At 43.5% G+C, this 18,719-nt stretch overlaps 2 protein-coding genes across 2 annotated transcripts in view; one reads left to right on the top strand and one right to left on the bottom strand.

Moving 5' to 3' along the window:
• Positions 1-218: 218 nt before the first annotated feature.
• Positions 219-5,294, top strand: urod (uroporphyrinogen decarboxylase). The gene is made up of 10 exons (XM_030774168.1): positions 219-306; positions 1,162-1,274; positions 1,477-1,556; positions 1,708-1,770; positions 2,057-2,254; positions 2,881-3,042; positions 3,303-3,440; positions 3,908-4,008; positions 4,362-4,428; positions 5,014-5,294. Exons 1-10 carry the CDS (start codon positions 284-286, stop codon positions 5,176-5,178), a joined length of 1,110 nt encoding a protein of 369 aa, XP_030630028.1. The 5' UTR covers positions 219-283; the 3' UTR covers positions 5,179-5,294.
• Positions 5,295-13,085: 7,791 nt separating this feature from the next.
• The window catches only part of zswim5 (zinc finger, SWIM-type containing 5), a 53,181-nt gene continuing 47,547 nt past the window's right edge, over positions 13,086-18,719 (bottom strand). The window contains exons 9-14 of the mRNA XM_030774234.1: positions 17,440-17,697; positions 16,378-16,513; positions 15,328-15,485; positions 14,872-15,035; positions 14,464-14,545; positions 13,086-13,948 (exon numbers count right to left, since the gene is read on the bottom strand). Of these exons, the coding sequence (XP_030630094.1) occupies positions 13,086-13,948; positions 14,464-14,545; positions 14,872-15,035; positions 15,328-15,485; positions 16,378-16,513; positions 17,440-17,697 (1,661 nt within the window). The remainder of the gene's footprint in view (positions 13,949-14,463; positions 14,546-14,871; positions 15,036-15,327; positions 15,486-16,377; positions 16,514-17,439; positions 17,698-18,719) is intronic.

Raw genomic sequence — 18,719 nt, 5'->3', positions numbered from 1 at the left:
CTTAACATATTAATTTTAACCTCACAGTTAGGGCTATGATGTGTTACAGCACACATAGGTGTTGATTCCTTTGGCTATGAACAATATTTTAAAATCCCCGTAACGGCGCCATCTAGGACTCTTATTTTGAAATTAGTCCGAAGATTTGCGGAAATAATCTTATTGGTTAACGTCAGACCTTTCCCCTGTTAAATGTGTAGCTTGTCATTATAACCTTAGTTCTTGATTGTTGTTTCGTAGTTGAAGCATCTCAGCTGCCAAACCTGACTCTAAACTCATCACAATGAACAAGGATGACTACATACTGTAAGTTATTGGTTTGTATACGAATTCTGAAAATAGAAAATAGTCGTGTGTTTTCTTCTTGTTGAATGTTACGTGACTTCTCCAATGCAGACTACGAGAAGCTAACTCGAAGGATGGCTTCATGCGAGTCTTAACATTTTTTTCATGTAACTCGTCAGATGTTTGTCATTGAATAACTTTCATCAGTCGAGCTTAATTTTGCCATTTGTATAATACGATGCCAAATTTTGTTTCACTGTAAGGAAGCAAATCAACGCGCAGTAACTGTCACGTATTTCTCTTTAGAGTGCCAAAGGTTTTGTAATCTGTGCTCCTTTAAAACCAAGAACTGAACTAAAACCAAGTGTTGATCCATTGGATTAATGCTCATACCTGAACTGAACTGAACTGAATTGCTTTGAGATACGAAAAATTTACCGGTCCTGAAATTTATGGTTATGATCTGAGAGTGACAGTTTCAGACACGAATGCATAACCGATGCAGGAGCACTTTCAAACAATGTAGGCTGAGGTTGCCACATGTAATGAGCTTCAGTGAACCGTTACCATCAGTTGTAGACTAGAATGGCTTATCTGTTGTGGTCATTTGTAGTCCTCAAGTGTCTGTTAGTCACGATTACCAGACAAAAGGGAGTGGCACGTGAAATGCGATGATAAACATGTGTTTCATTAACAGTTCATCACAACCAAAGGCGCAGAGTCGTGTATATATTCTTGGGATGACGATGAATCTCATGATTATTTCGTAATGGGGATAATTTAAGCAAAATTCTTGTGTTACTGAAGGGTATAAATATAAATGGTTATGTGGATGATAAGGAACATATTCAGCAAAGTATCTGTCTGATATTTTAGCCCAAAGGACTTCCCTGAACTGAAGAATGACACCTTCTTACGCGCGGCGCGAGGGGAGGAGATCGAGCACGTGCCAGTATGGTGTATGAGACAAGCCGGCCGTTACCTGCCAGGTAAGAAACAGATTCATACAACAGTCACCTAATTACAGGAAAACAGCATTTTAAAATATTGGAAATTGTTCATGTAGGGTTGGCAATTCACGAGTCCCCAAAAGAAGTGTGTGGTGGGGTTGGTTATACGTCCAGTTGGTTAAGATTTCATCTAATTATTTATTGCCAAATCTTTCACCCTCATCATGTGCACTTGGAACAGAATTCCGTGAATCCAGAGCTGGGAAAGACTTCTTTGAGACATGCCGTTCTCCAGAGGCTTGCTGTGAACTTACACTACAGGTCAGATATGATACTGTTATTGTTGTTTTTACCATGTTATTCTTTTTATTATTACTATTGTTATTATTATTATTATTATTATTATTATTATTATTACCTTGTGTGTATGGCACATACATGTTATACTCTTGGATGACTTCTCTGACTGCAGCCACTGAGACGCTATCCCTTTGATGCTGCCATAATCTTCTCAGATATCCTGGTGGTGCCCCAGGTGAGTGATGGTGTTCTTTTCACCCCGACTGTCACAGAAATGACACAGAAACCTGTGTCAGAGGTCAGCCTTCATCTAAGACCATTACAGAAAGACAGAGGAAAGAGTTCTTCTCTCACATCTACTGAGCACAACAGTACCACAGCATGAAGATCAATATAAACGTGTATAATGTTCAAATGTCTCTGTGTACGTGTGTGTGTGTACGTGTGTGTGTGTGTGTGTGTGTGTGTGTGTGTGTGTGTATGTATGTGTGTGTGTGTGTTTTGTGCGTGTTTGTCACCAGGCTCTGGGCATGGAGGTTCAGATGGTCCCTGGAAAAGGCCCCACCTTCCCAGAGCCCCTTAAAGAACCGGAGGACCTCCAGCGTTTGCGGCCTGCGGTGGACGTGTCCGCGGAGCTGGGCTACGTCTTCAGGGCCATCACGCTGACGCGGCACAAACTGGAGGGCAAGGTGCCCCTCATAGGCTTCACTGGAGCACCGGTGAGTAGACCAGTTCTCTGCTTTTACCTCCACTCAGTGACCAATCAATGATTAAGTGTAATTGCTAAAACATCTGGAGGAGTCTCTGTTTTGTGGATAGCTCCTATGTTCTCAGTCTGAAAACAACGGGGTGATAACTTGCAACCTGATAAATGTGATGAAACTTTACATTGTAAAGAAAAGTAGAATCAACATAACGCTACGTAGCAGTTTAGTTCCCAGTAAACACAACTGGTGGGACTGACTTTTCAGATGAGTTTGCTTAGAAACTGCCAAATACTATAAGCTGCCATAGGCGTCTTAGACCAGTGGTTCCCAATCCTGCCTCTGTGGGACCCCTGCTCTGCACGTTTTCCTTCTTTCCCTACCTGACTGAACTCATCAGTGGCACTTTTGATTGGCTGAGCACGCCTGATTTAATCAGGAGCATGTTAATCACACTAATCAGGTGTGTTTGGAGCAAGGATAGATAGAAGATATGGAGAGCAGGGGTCCCTCAGGAGCAGGATTGAGAACCACTGTCTTAGACCATCTCCGTTTTTTACTAGTAGATATGTGTTAGACTGAGTGAAAACCAAGCGTGTTCTCAGCTCCACTACAGTCATTGTGCATTTTTCCTGGTGCAGTGGACACTCATGGCTTACATGATAGATGGTGGAGGCTCCAACACGTACTCGAAGGCCAAGCGTTGGCTGTACCGGTACCCAGAGGCCAGTCACAAGCTCCTCAAACGGCTGACTGATGTCATCGTAGACTACCTGATCGGACAGGTCGCTGCTGGGGCCCAGGTGAGAGGCGGAACCACATGCGTGGTGGAATGACAGTTTGAAATGCAACGCAACACGTCCCTGTTAACAGACTGTTAGGAGATTCTCAGGCTGAATTTTGGGACTGTATTTCACATCGTAGTTATAGAACTTTGTAGAACTTGTTTTTATAGAACTTGTTTATAGCTCAGAAGGAGAGGACGTCTCTCTCTCTCTCTCTCTCTCTCTCTCTCTCTCTGTCTCTTTCTTACTCACTCTCTCTCTTTCCCATGATTCCACAGGCGTTGCAGGTGTTTGACTCTCATGCTGGTTGTCTGGGCCCAGTCCAGTTTAAAGAGTTCTCTCTGACCTACCTGAGAGACATTGCTCGCAGGGTGAAAGACAAGCTGAAGGACTCTGGTCTCGACAATGTACCCATGGTGAGACAAGAACAAACAGCTACTGCTACTAAAAAAAAAGTTATAAAAACAATATTCACTTTTAAATGTTGTTAATATATCCTTTGAACATGACCTGTGTAAAAAAATGTCTTTAATTATAGACTCTTTTGGATTCTTTGTGTGTGTTCTCTATACCTGTAAATTTTTTTAGCTGTTTTCCAGTGTATTTAATTCCAATCTACCTTTCTTTTTTTCTGTAAATTACCTCAAGATACTCAGTATCTGTACATTAACAAAGTAAAATAAAGTTTAGTGAGAGGAAGTTCATTAACAATGGTGTTCTGCAATCAGCCACTAGGTGGCAGCGTCACATCACCTGTAGTCTAAGGGAGCTTCTTTTGCATTAGTCACTATATGTGACAAATAGAACTACTTTCTTATTAAGTTGTGTGTCCTGTCTTCTCTCTCTCTCTCTCTCTCTCTCTTTCCCTCTCCGTTTGCATCAGATCGTGTTTGCTAAGGACGGACATTATGCTCTCGAAGACCTCTCAGAGTCTCATTATGAAGTGGTGGGGTTGGACTGGACCATCGATCCCCGCTCGTCCAGGTGAGTCGGCACAGTCCCCCCCTCCCCCCCCTTTTTTCACCTGACAGATGGACTGCTCCGCATTACTGCTCTTGACCAGCAGCCCTGCTGTGAGAACAGAGATAAAGCTTTAATGAGGCTGTATAATAACGACATACTAAAATAACACGCCCACCCCTCTACGCCACCCATCAGTCTGTGTTTTCCTTTCCTCTGTCGTCCTCAAGTTGTTCACGGGGGTTTTCTGGCCTGGTAAACTATAAACCTGCTTAATGGTAACCTCCAGTATACGTTTCTGTGCAAATAAAATTTAATTGAATACCGACAAAGACTTTCTCCTTTTCTCTCTTTTTTTTTCTGCCTTGTTTTTTCAGAGAGAGAACAGGGGGGAAAGTGACTCTTCAGGGTAACATGGATCCCTGTGCGTTGTATGCGTCCAAGGTAAGACTTCACACGGGACAAGCAGAGTGAGACATAACGGTCCCTGTGTGTTCTCAGTGCTGCTCCGCCCGGTCAAAGTCTGAACCATTACTTTATCCTCTCTGAAATGAATTAGCCTGTTTGCCTTTTAAAAAATGTTCAAATCCAGTTGAAAGAATTGGCAAATACTTCAAAAAAAAAATTGTTTTAAAGATTTTTAACGAGCTGGATGTGAAGCCTTGTCCGTGCAGCTGTTTTCCACTCGTGGGTCTCTTTTGTGTTTTTATTGGTCATATTTTGAGAGGGACGGTTTTCATTTTGAGGTCTGGTGTGGAAAGGCATAGTTTACCCAGAATACATTTTCTCCATGTTTTTTTTTTTCCCCTTCAATGCATGTGTGACCTATGTTTTCATTTTATTTAGTGGGGGGAAAAAAAAACATGACCCAATTCTGTTTAGCAGTAGCATGACAGAATGGAAAAAAAACCCAGTCAACTATTAACTATTAACATTTTTCTAAAGAACAAAGAGTTAGGATGCTTAGAAAAGTAGCCCTGGTTTGACCGAATCAGTCCTGGGCTAATTCCCTTTGTTCTGTGTAATTAGGAGGATATTTCAGAGACCGTGAAGAAGATGCTGGAAGGTTTCGGTACCCGTGGGTACATTGCCAACCTGGGTCACGGCCTGTACCCCGACATGGACCCCGAAAACGTGGGTGCCTTCGTCAACGCGGTCCACACCCACTCTCGACAGCTCCTTAACCTTAAGTAAACCGTCTCACGCAACCAACGAGCAGAGCGGTCCAAACAAACAAACGCCGAGCCGTTCTGATCTGGCCGCATCCTCTACGTTTGAGTTTCTCTAATCCGGCTCTGCTGTTTTTTTTGTTTTGTTTTGTTGTTTTTTTTTTTTTAATATATCTAAACTAAAATCACTGGTCTCTCAAGAGCGCACACACACCTGTCTCCCAAGTTTAAGAACAAAACAAAAAAAAAAATTAAAAAATGAATTTCTGATTGTGACACAACAGCATAAATGAATAAAACAGCAGGAACTCTAGACCTCCGAGTATTGGAGCGATCGTGTTGTATGTGAACAGTTGCTGTCTGTCCTGCACAAGCACCAGATCCAGACCGCTGAACTGCTGAGTCCAGACCACTGCAATCAGCATAGTCCTTTTGTGTAGTCAGTGTTCACGGCTATATGAACAAGTCTCTATAGCGACACATTGGACACAAACACCGTTTCTTTTCTTTTGGTGGTTTTTAAGCGTTTTAGATGGATTTCAGACGTGTTTCCTTAATAACGGTGACTCATCAGAGGGGAGAGTAAACGCGGTGATGAAAGGAATGAGATCTGGTTAAATATGAGGCGTTGTTTGTTATTTTTTTTTGTCCTTAGTTTGTTTGTTTGTTTGTTTGTTTAAATATGGTATCATGGCAACAGATGTGTTAAGACTAAGATCTAATCTGCAGTTTTAACACTACTGAAGATGAAAACCTTACTGTGTAAATATATGGAGGTTTTATATTTAGCCAAATAAAAAAGTGATCCTATAGAAATGAACTCTGAGTCCTGTTTGTATCATGGACTCACACAGAGCATCATTCTCTCGGAATATCTCATTTTATTCAAAAGTCTTTTTAAACAAACAATTTTTTAAAATGGAGGAAGAGAAGCTGTTTTTTTATTATTATTTAATTATTTATTTTACATATTGCAGCTTAAGAAGAAATAGTCTCTTGCAAGAGGAATTAAATAAAAAAAAAAAAAAAATTAATCCCTATGGATGTTATTCCCAAAACACGAGTATGCACCCAGGATAAGTATGTCTGTAAATCCAGTTGTTTTTCTGGAATGCTGGCAGCTGAAATTCCCCAACAACAACAACAACAACAACAGCAGCATCATGTGACACAAGGACTGTACTGTGTATTTTTTTTCTGGACGTTTCTTTTTATGAAACCTTCAGTACTAATTCATAAACATTGCGTTTCCTTCCTTAATCAGTTTCAGTCATTTGCCTAGTTATGGTTGTAAGAGATGGTTTTGATGTTATGATCTGAGTTTGTAAAGGCAGAGTTCATCCCATTTTTGAAAGTGTTGTCAATATTACTGAGTGAAAAAAGCCAGTTAACCAGTTAAAAGTCGCACAGTAGACTGGAAAACAAAAACAACTAGAGGGCTATAACCATTCTCTAAAACGACTAAAAAAAAAAAAGGGTTCACTAGAAAAAAATAACAACCAAAAAGCTTGGTTTACCTCCCATCTGTTACCAGAGCGGAGCAGAATGGGATTGTATTGACTCTTGTGTTGGTGGTTGTCTCCAATCAGCTGGTTTTGTTGGACGTGAACTTAACAAAAGTGTGGGAATGTAAACACAACATTGTTAGATTCCACACACTTCATGAACAACATTAGATTTGACACCGGAGCCAAACGCTGGTTTGGCATTGAAATAGCCAACTGACACTTAGTAATGTGTGTCAGGCCTAGACAGGTCACTGTTTGTTTTTCTTCTTATAGCGTCTGTCGATGTGCATTTTTTGTTGTTTTTGTTTCCCTTCATTTGAAATTGCTACTCCATTACAAACGTGTCGTATTATGAAAAGGTGTGTAAAGCCTTCAATAGACTTCGTATAAAAATAAACAGATAAGCATTGCAGAAACAAAATTTCTCTACAAAGCTTAAATATGTTTGGATGCAGGTTATTCATTGCTTAGCTGTCAAACGTGTTCTTTCATACACACCTAAGCAAACATGTATGAAATGGTGACCGTAGATCTTCTTCTCTTTTTCTATCACACACACACACACACACACACACATTTGTCCACAGGCCATGCGGCTGTCATAACACTGAATCTGTCTCCTCTTTATTGTGTTGTGAAGTGCTGTAAGCCTTTGAATAACACACACACACACACACGCAGGCACACACACAAGCGCTGTAATCAATTTGATTAGTGCTGTTGGATATTTAAACCCCTGTGCAATCCATGCTTGTCTGCCTCCAGAAAGGCCAGCTGCAATTGGTGGGCTGGCCCTGCTCCACATTTGCTACACACACACACACACACAAACACACACACACCAAGTCATCTCTGGGGGCTTCAGGCATTACATTTAATTGCAACAATGAACTCCACCCCCCCTCCTCCACCTCCGCGCTCACACACACACACAAAAAACCTGGATTCCCAAAGGCCTCCTTAAACCAGCCACAGGGGGATGGATGAAGGTGTTAGGTAAGGGAAGGGGGGGGGGGAGGGGTTTGGATTGGGGGGGAGGGAAGAGGATAGACCACAATCTCTCAGCAAATCAGCAGGCCTGAAAATCCAATCTGTTGGTGGAGACAGCTGGCTGTACATCATTTGTCAGATCCTGGCTGAATCAGTGCTTTATCAGACGGCAGCGTTTGGGAGGGCTCTCGGCCTGATGGAGCTCAAATATTAGCATTGGGATGGAGGTGAAATCAGAGGTGTAATCCAATGTCTGTGGGGGCGGAGGAACCAGAAGGAGAGTGACCAATGAGCTGTCCACCTTCCCCTGGGCCACTGTCTCACAGGCACCAAATACTGTGTGAGTAAAGACTAAAAACAGGCCGTGTCTGATCAAGCACTCAATGCATGGAGTCAGAGGTGTGTGCTACACATTGCAGACATCCTCAGTAACACCACAAAGAGGAAGAGAGAGAATGATCAAAATAAAGGAGAATGAGCAAAGGAAACAAAAGAAAAGAAAAGAAAAGAAAAAGGAACAGAAATGCAAGCCCTTTGTGCATCCAGTAATCTACTACAGTAATCCATAGCTCCTCTTCAGTTTCCACCTCCTGCCAAAATCCCCATCACAACACCCCCACCCCGCTTAGCTCTCAAATACCCCAATTACTGAGGGATGCTGGGAGAGGGAGAAAAATCAGTCCTGCAGAACAAAGCCCTGCAAATCAGCTCCCTTAAGAACAGCATGTCTGATTACACTGACAGCTGAACCTGCCAACCAGAGAGCGAGGAAGACACAAACACGCTAACCGGCACGGGAGCTTAGAACAAACTTCGTCTAACCGTTCCCTCACCGTCTCTGTGACTGCGAGATGGCCGCTGCGTTTTAAGCTTTGACTCTAATGGTTGATGTTGACTTGGTGGGCTCCCTAATTAAGGTAGGGTCTTTTACACTTCTGTTCAGGTGCTAGTGAAACCCTCAACAGAATAAGCTAACAATCTGCGCTCACTGCCCCCCCCGCTCTCTCCCTCTGTGTCTGTCTCGGCACCTTAACACCTTTCTACTCTCCCAGATCTGACAGCTTCAGCCAACACTGGAAAATCTACGGCAAGGTGGGAAAGCCAATTACTGCTCTCACGTTCTCTCTCTCTTTTCCTAGCCTGTCACTTCTGTTAAATCACTGGGTTGAAGAAACGCTAGCATTCCCCTGTGTGTGGCTAGCAGGCGATGCAGCATCCAAATTTGAGCATGGTGCTAACCCCTGCCACAGCGCGGGCTGACACTCTTTCACTCGGCGCTTTAGCAGAGGTGGAGCGATGAGGGAGAGGCGTGGGTTTATGTGGTAGTTACCTCGACTGGGGAAGAGAGTTTGTACACGCGAGCCCAGAGAGCATTAGTCCTGTGTGTAATACAGCCTTCGTGGCGTTTACAGCAAGTTCAGACGCTTCTATAGCAACAACAGCTCACTGACAACGGCGACGAATCACATGCCGGCCAGGGTTCTGCCGTGTAGTTTGTGAAAAAAAAATCCTCTTCAATGTTAAAATGAGAGATTCTTGATTTAAAATTGTAAAATGTCGTTTACTGTTTAAATACTGACGTTGTAGATGGTTTCCCCAATTAGAAGATAATATACGGGGGGGGGGGGCTCTTTTTTTTTTAATAAAACTATGCATGAAAAACAAGATCATGCCTTATCTTAACCAGAAATCAGTCATTCAAACTTCAAAGAGGAAAGCAATGACGTGTTTCACACTTTATTCATAGAAAAGCACTGAAATTCAACACAAATCATATAAAATGGTAGTAGCATTACATAAATAGTAATAAATTTTTGTTTATAGACATTAGCTCAATAGGCTGCACAAATAAAAAGTGTTGATGAGCTATACTTTTGTGGCAACAAATACTGGATACCTTTATAATTCAGTAGCACAAAGAGGCAACAAACACTTTCCCTTAAATAAAAAAACAAACCAAAGAGGAAAAAAAAACAATAAACAAATCAAAACAGTAGATGAACTAGTGAACAATCTCTACCAGCGATAATTATTATTTTTTCCTTCTAAACTCTAGGGAAAGGTCAAAAACACTGGTACAGTAAACACATAGTGACACTTAGAGTATGGAAGAGAGAAATCCAAAATCAACCCAAAAAAAAAAAAAAAAAATGGAGGAGTTTTATCTCTTTTTTAAAAAAAAAAAAAAAATTGCAATGTCATTGGACCAACTATTTGAGCTACAGAAAATGCTTGCTTCTTCAAAATTGTTTTTTTTTTGTTTTGTTTTTGTTTTTGTTTTTTTTTTAGTTTTTTTCTTTTTCTTTTTTGTATTTGGAATATGTCAGGCAGCACTATGTCATCCCGCAGGAGTCTGTAAAAAGGCAAATTTTCCTAGACTGGAGAAAAAATAAAGAAAGACAAAAAAAAAAAAGGTTTCCCACGTCCTTTCTTTGATCTCCCTGATAAGCCTCTGCCTGTGGACGCTCTGTGTCTGAGAGGAGAAAAAGAAAAAAGAAAAAAAAAAATCGTTTGCTTACAGTCACTATCACCACGGGCTCTGATTCAGCCGCTCATGGAGGCATTGTGGGATATTGGTGGTTGATCCTTAGGAAGAAGAAGAAGAAGAAGAAGAAGAAAAAGTAGAAGAAGAGAGGAATACAACCAGAAAGAAAAAAAAAAATACAACAAACTGATGAAATGAAAGAGACTAACCCCACACTACCTATAAAGAGCGCTCCCTCCAAACGAGAAGAAGCATCCAGTCTGAGGTTACAAGAGGTCGTCGTGTTCAAAACCTCCACACAAACAGACCCATTTTCTCAGTCCCTTCTTTCGTGAAAACACAGGGAAAACGCAGAGGGACTGCCCAGTACTTGTTTTATGCCTCGGTGAAGGGAAGCGATTGCGCTGTCAAAAGAGACCCTGGAAACAGAGCCTCTCTCACCTCAGCAAAAGTGTTTGTTTTTGTTTTTGTTTGTCTGTTTGTTTGTTTGTTTGTTTTCTCTTTGTCCTCCACAGACAACGTCCAGGAACATGGGCCAGTGCTCTGAGAGAATAGACGATAAGGCTTTAAGTCCAAAGAGTGGTACGACAGATCAATCAAAGGCAAAAGTCATTGTCCTTCCCGTGCTACCGCAAGACGCATACTGCCATGTTTCACACAGATAGCTTCCCCCGGCCTGTTTACCAAAGAAACCACCTCCCCAAACATAAGAACATGGAGGAAAACAGAGGTCTATATATATATATGTGTGTGTGTGTGTGTGTGTGTGTGTAGTTTTGGATGGGGGAAGCTTTCATGAGGTGATTATGCATAGCCTGTTCATAAAATGTCTCCTCTTCCTGTATTCATTTTTTTTCTGCTTCCTTCTTTTTTTTTTTTTAAAACATAACATGCTTCCTCTTGCAAAAAAAAGACACCCCAAAAAAAAGAACAGAGAAGAAAAATCTGATGGAAATAAAAAGAGAGGAATGAAAGACATGTACACAGGAGCACCTGAGAGCTGTAATTTTTTTTTCTTAAGTCTTTCTTCCAACCGTTGACACATTCCCAGCCCAAGACGAATATTCAAGTATCCAAAAAGAAAAACAAAAAAACAAACAAACAAACAAACTAAACCCCCCCCCCCAAAAAAACATACAGTCATCATAAATAATTATAACTTTACAATTTTTTTGAATTGACACTTTTCATATTTACAATATCTTAAATGCTTATGCTACTACTTTTTTTTTTGTTTTGTTTTATTTTGTTTTCATTAAGTGATTCCCTGAGAACTGAGTTGAGTGTCTCTTTTCTCTTTTTTTTCCTTCCTTCCTTTCTTTCTTTCTTTCTTTCTCCCCCCCCTCTCTTTCCATTTAGTTTTTCTTTTTTCCTTCAAATGAATGTAGGAAAAGCAGACAATGCCACTGAATGGGTTCTGTGTGTTCTGACTTGACTGGGTGGCACTCGTGGAGGGCAGAGGTAATGGAATGTAACCAAAAAACAAACAAACAAACAAACAAAACCAACAACAACAATGGAACGGTATTCAGTACCCAACACCCTCCCTTCCCAAAAAAAAAAAAAGAAAAACTGTTGCCAATACCCATGTCAATATCTATGTCCATGTCAATCATTCGATAAAACATTAATAACTGCTGCTAACCCAGACATGGGGGACAGAGTTTGTGAAGTGCTTGAAAGGACTGAAAAGTCATATCGTCACTAGAGCTATTCCTACGCCTCAGTGCAGAGCCGGTCTGGCCCTTAGCAGTCCACTGCTTTAACTCGGGGGGGGGGGGGTATAGCTGGCTAGTAATGTTTGGTTTGGTTGTGAAGGGATTTCTGTCCCCGATCTTTTTACCCCTCCCCCCCCAAAAAAAAACAACGTTAATATCCCAAAAACAAAAGAGGGGAGGGGTCACATTGTCTTTAAAATGTTAAAATCCTGGGGGGGGGGTTCCTCACTCCATCCCTGTGATCACTGACCAGTCTTGACAGTGACAGTGACCGACGTGATTCTCAGGCGTAAAGTTTGTATGGTAGTTTGCCTTCTTAAAAAAAAAACAACCTCTCCACTTCCTTCTCTCCCTTTCCCTTAAGTACCTTCAGTGAGTTTTCACAGACAGAGAGAGAGAGAGACAAAAGACAAACTGTGAGGAATAAATAAGAGATGGCAGGGAGGGAAGGGTTAATAGTTTGTGGCTTGGTTGAGTTTTGAGTCTTAATCTTACTTAGGATTAGTAGTTTGACCCATTCAGGCAATACCTTTCAAGTCGGGCTTTTTTCCCAGAAAGCAGAAGCTGATCTTTGAAATACAATCGAGGTGTTATAATAATAATAGTAATAATAATAATAATAATAATAATAATAACAATAATAGCATCAACACTGTGTATGAGTGTGTTAAGGAATGACAACTTCTTCTTTTTTCTGTTTTTAGAGTGTTCAAGCTCCTTCAAAATCCATCAACTTCCCAAAAATGAAAAAAAAAAAAACGAAAAAAAAAACTTTGCCCCAACTCGAAATAGCCCAAGTAATCATTTGGTATCTCTTTATGTGCCACGCCCCTTTTCTCACAAAATCCGCTTTCAAAACAAAACTGAGCAGAAGTGGAGATAAATAAACAGTTCTGCTTTGTTCACCTCCCTCCACAGGTTCTACCTGGTAGAATAACTTAATGAACAGTGGTTACTCACACTTTCAAAAAAACAAAACAAAAACAAAAACAAACAGACCATAACAACAAACAGCAAACCAAAAAAAAACCCAAACAGACAAAAAAAAACAAAAAAACAGATTAAACATGAAAATTCACAATGGATGACGAAACGAGAGAATGAAAAAAAAAAAGTGGAATTAAATTAAGAACAGAGTAAATAAAGTCCCTTCAACCCCCCCCCCCCCCCCGACCCCGCCACACTGGCCCTATTCTGCCACGGGTGGGGCGAGGTCTATGTGGTGAGGAGGTCAACCAAAGCGTTCCCGTACCAGCATCATCAGTTTCTTTTTGCCCTTGTAGATTTGTTTCAGGTTGTCTATAAACTGGGCAAACTGGATATGTCCGTCCTGGGCCAGAAGGAAGGTCTCTCTGGCCTTGCTGAGGAATTCGATGAATTCCCCGTAGTGACGCGGGCTGATGTGGGTCAGACGCGAGTGGGTGGTGTTGATGTAAGCGCTGATGGTGGCGTCCAGGAGCTGCCTGAGCGGCGCTTTGTCCGTGGACATGAGCTTTCCCGAATTCCTCCTGCCGGGAATGCCGGCCAACCCGGGAGCCGTCATCGTACACCTGCGAAGAATGTCCGAGAGCACGGTGGCGCAGTGCACGCTCTTCACCACTAGGGGGATGATGGCGGCTAGCTCGTTTTTACCCAGGGAGTGACTGAGGGCGCACGCCCACAGCACGTCATTGATGGCGGGGTGCGTGTCCTGGTTGTAGGCCAGGTTGAGGTGGGTCATGGCCAGCGAGGCTAGTTTGAAAGCCCGTAGGGGATAGCCGCGGTGCTCCATGTAGCGGGCGATGGTGAAGAGCTGCGAGTAGGTCATTCCCGTGGACGCGGCGTCGATGACGATCTGGTAGGCCGTCTCGAAGGCGATGTGGTCCTTCTCACACAGCGTGAGGGCGGACAGGGCGCAGTTTTGGGGGTCTTTCATAGCGCACTGTAAGGCCAGCGTACGGGCGCAGCTAGCCAGCTCCTCTCTCTGAGGGTAATCCAGACTCAGACGCAGGATGGTGTTGTGGGACATGACGGTGGCGGCCACGATGCTGGTGGCTTCCGTAGGGGTGAAGAGAGTGTACCAGCTCTGCAGAATGCTCACCAGAGCTCTCAGACCTACGGAGACAGGCATGGGACAATCAGAATCAGAACAACACATAAATCACTATTTGTGGGTGTCCTGGCTTCTTTAATCACAGGACAGAGTTGTGAATGCATACCCAGAAAGGAACTAAGATGGGATTTGGAAATGTCGAATGCGAGACATCAGACGATGACGAAGGAGCCACGACTAGTTATAGCGGTGTCACGGGACCCGTTTATAAGTACACTCACTAAGTTAGTTCATTCGGATTTCCCTGTACATCAGGCTCACTTTGCCTGGAGCTTAACCTTTCTGGAAACCAAAACCAGCTAAACATTGGAACTACACAACTGATACGGTGCAATTTCCATAGCGGCAGCTCTCTTTACACCAAATGAATTGTCTATTGTCTAATAAGGACCAGACAAACCTGATGGTCAATAGAACAGTGTTGAAACCTGCTGGGGGGGCCTGTCACAGAGAGCGGATGTCGTGATAAGAGCTGTAATGTGGATGAACATGTATCAGGTTGGAGTTTAATACTAACCCACTTCAGTGGCACACGTCACCAGCCAGCGCACCATCTCTCTGCGTCTCCAGTTCAGAGTGGACAGCGTCATCCTCATGACCTACACACACACACACACACACACACAGAGTTACACAGAGAGCATACAGTGGGCTATACACTATGGTACACAAAGCACACACACAGCACACATTCACACACAAGAACAGGTGTGCGCGCACACACACACACACACACCCACACCCAGACCCATGGGTACACAATGCACCATACATTACAGAAACACACACACAACACATACATATATGTGCACACATACACATACAAATTCAGGCAGACTAAAGGAAGCCCAGCAACACGGCTCTCTCTCTCTCTCTCTCTCTCTCACACACACACACACACACAGACACACACACACACAGGTACCTGCAGGCCGAGCTCCAGGGCCACGTTGAGTAGTGTTATGTCTGGGGGGGTCTCAGCGGGGGTGGCTATCTTGAAGGCGTCTTGAGCCAGTTTAAAGATGAGCGAGGAAGAGTGAATATTCTTCTGGATGGCTTCCAGAACAGTCCGCAGTCTCAACATGTCTCCTGTGCAACCCACACACACACACACACACACACACACATATCAGTGCATCATGTTAGTGAGGGAAAAAGATGATCTCCACATTTTCACAATGCAAATCGGCAGAAAGTCACAGAATTCAAAATTCCACCCGGATTCCGCTTGTGCCTGCAACGTTTTTGTAAACGGCAGGTACTAACCAAATATCAAGGAACTGCAGCATTTAGTCCAGCGACACTCTAGCCACTTTAGATGACCTGTACTGTAAAAGCCAAAATGTCAGTGGTAGACGTGGTCATTTGCAGAAGCACTGACCTTTAGCAGCAGTGAGCATGGTTGAGGCCAGTTCACATTGTTGAGACTCCAGATGGCCCATTGTAAACCAGCGTGGGTATCTACTGGGAACTATGGAAATGCCATGATGGGGGTGTCCAACGTCTCCGGAGGGGGCCGTGGACTCGAGCACAGGAAGCCTGTGTCACACACACACACACACACACACATCCACATTTTGAGCATTAGCAATATGTTGTTCCCCGCAAAGAGCAAACGCAAATAGGCAAGACTAGGCGCTCGACTTGTTTGGTCTGAGCACAGAACAAGCTCATCGTCGGCGGTCGGCTCCTCGGGTCTGAGTGCAGGAGGCGTGTCTTTGCGTTATTGATTGTGAATGAGAGGCAAGACCCTGTGAGAGGTCTCAGAGGGCTAATGATGGCTGGCTGCACGCAGAGAGATTAGACAGTAATAAGGTCCCATTGAGATTTTGAATGGGCGGAGCCAGCGAGCCTCACTCCCACTGAGGGTTTCTCCCTGAGTGAATTCAGTCCAAACAGAGAACAGAGAACACACGTTCCCCAGCCAATGCGCTTTATGGAATTTTTGGTGTTTTGTTGTTGTTGTGTTAAATTTTCATATCTCATAACCAAAAAACAGCAGAAGCTCTAAAAAAGTTGTGACATTTTTTTTTTTTTTTTTTCAAAGCTGCTGTCTCTAGCTGTCTTGATCTCTATGGTGTTTCATCTACCTCTATATTCACACTCAGTTTCATATGACAGAGCCATGTACAAACATGTACAAACATGTATTAATACAGAGAGAGACAGAAAAGAGAGAAGAGAGAGCAAGTGGGGGGGGGGGGGGGGGGGGGTCTGTTTCCATAAATATTTGGTGAAAGAGGAGACTTACATGACAGCCTGACAAGGCTAACCATAAATGGGAGATTTATTCTCTCAGATAGCTATAAAACAGGACTTGAATATGTGGCTAATAAGATCTGAGCGGTTTTATGTTCACTGATGTAAAAGTGGGAATGGGAGGGGGTGGGGGGGTTGGGGGGGGGTTAGACTTCCCTGAAACGTTACTCACCTCATGGCTCTCAGAGCGATTTTATACGCCAGGTCCGCGTCGTGCGGAAGGAGGGCCGTGAAGAGGTATTTGGCGAAAGTGTGCATCGGAACACTCTCCCTGTGTATGACTTCTCCGAGTCCACTGAACGGACCGCCTGCACGCACACCCACGCGCACACACACACACACACACAGACACACACACACACGTGCAGATAGAAAGAAAAGACAATAACAGATGAGTTATGGGCCCATTGCTGAGTTAATTGGTCGGGAAATTTTGTTTTGAAACTGCGTACAGAGTTACAGGAAAAGAACTGAGCTGTCCAGAGACACTCTGATATACGATAGGACTGTGACTGCCTGTACTCTCTCTCTCTCTTCTCCTCTCTCTGTCTCTCTCTTCCCTCTCTCCCTCTTTCTCTCTCTCTCTCTCTCTCTCTCTCCCTCTCTCTCTCTCTCTCTCTCTCTCCCTCTCTCTCTCTCACACACACACACACACACACAGATGCTAAGGTTACAGTCAGTACTGCCAAATGGCTGAGGTAGAGGGATGTGCTTGGTGGGGTTAAGCCTCTACTGAGCCCAGCCTGAAGATCTTTTTACAGACGAGTCAGAGAGCAGGCCCAGAGAGGAGAGACAGACAGAGAAGAGAGAGAGAGAGACAGAAAGCAGGCCCAGAGGAGAGAGAGAGAGAGAACCATAGGGGAGAGAGAGAGAGAGGCAGACAGAGGGCGAAAGAGAGAAGAGAATGGGTGGAACGGAGAGAAGGATCTGGCAAAAGAGTGGAAAGTGGGGATAGGAGAGAAAGAGAGAGACAGTAAAGAAGGAATAACAAAAAGAAACAGAAAGAGAGTAACTGAGAGAGATCATCCTGATAGTGGGGGAAAGAGAGGAAGAAAAAGAAGAAGAAGGAGAAGAAGAAGGAGAAGAAGAAGAGGTAGACAGAAAAGTCTCTGAAACTTGAGAGGAAGAGTTACAAAAAAAGGTCACCAAAAACCAGAGGGAGGCAGATAACCAGAGAGGCGTTGTTTTTTTTGTTTTTGTTTTTTTTTTTGCTGCGTAACGAGCGAGACGGTACCTTCCAGAAGCAGGATGGCCTGCTTACGCAGCGTCTGCACCAACAGTTCGTCCAGCTCCATCTCCTGCAGCCTGGCGACGATCTGCTCCTCGTTCCGACACACCTTGTCCTGGGCGTACAGTCCCTCGGGCATCAGCCTCTGTTGTCCCATGCCCATCAGCGCCACCTCCAGAGCCAGCGCCAGGTACGACTCTGAGCCGTCGGGGCACCCCCACACCGGCACGTGGTGGTAAACGGGGGGTTTCGGTTCCCCTGAATCTGACGGCAAACAGACTTCCGTTAGTACGCTGTGACAATCGTTGTTTAATGATCAAGAATTGCCTGACAATGCACTTTATTTTTTCATTGCAACCTTTCATAAAATTACTAGCAGTTCACTATCTTTTTCATATGTGAGTGTCGGGAAGAAAACTGGCCAAAACGTGATAAAATAAAAATATATATATATATATAAATATATTTTCTTTTCTTTAATGTAGTAACATGATTTCTGATGCAATATGATATAATCTGGTAATACTGAATGAAACTGAAGGCTAAGGGAGTTGAGCGGAAACACGCGCTGAGCCAGAATGGCGTCTTTAGACATATTTGAGTACAGCAGTGTTATGGACTGTTTCAGTCTGTCAGTACGGACAGCATGAGCATACATGAGTGAAAAAACCTGAAATGATACTCCAGGAATACCTGTGTGTGGAAAAACAATGTGGCGTGATATCTGACCTAAAGAACACATAGAGGAACTGATAAAAGCCCCAACAACACTCAGGGAAACCCGACGGCCTCCAAAGGGGGTTAACCATTCAGGATTCTCTCATTTAAAAACATGCTTACAGAAAAGATGAGGATGTGGCTAAAAAAAAGAAAAAAAAAAAAAAGGAAGCGTGAGGAGAAACACAACTGTCTATCTCAGTGAGGACTAGGACTGGGTGCTAACCCTGGGCACTGCCTGACTGAGATCCTCCTGGTAAAGGACTCCACAGTCCACACTATTTACTGGTATAGGACTGCACTGTCAACCCTGTTTGTTGGTAAAGGACTGCACAGTCAACCCTGTTTGTTGGTAAAGGACTGCACAGTCAACCCTGTTTGTTGGTAGAGGACTCCACAGTCCACACTGTTTACTGGTAAAGGACTGCACTGTCAACCCTGTTTGTTGGTAGAGGACTGCACAGTCAACCCTGTTTCTGGGGCTCAGAGCAACTCTGGAGATCTGGGGAGTGGGTCCAAGCCAACGCCAACGCATCAGAACAACACCACTCTACAAATACCACTGTTCA

Source organism: Chanos chanos, chromosome 5 (genome assembly GCF_902362185.1).
Source record: "Chanos chanos chromosome 5, fChaCha1.1, whole genome shotgun sequence".
Lineage (NCBI taxonomy): Eukaryota > Metazoa > Chordata > Actinopteri > Gonorynchiformes > Chanidae > Chanos > Chanos chanos.
The sequence above is the reverse complement of the archived record's forward strand: the minus strand, read 5'-3'. Positions and strand labels throughout refer to the sequence as shown.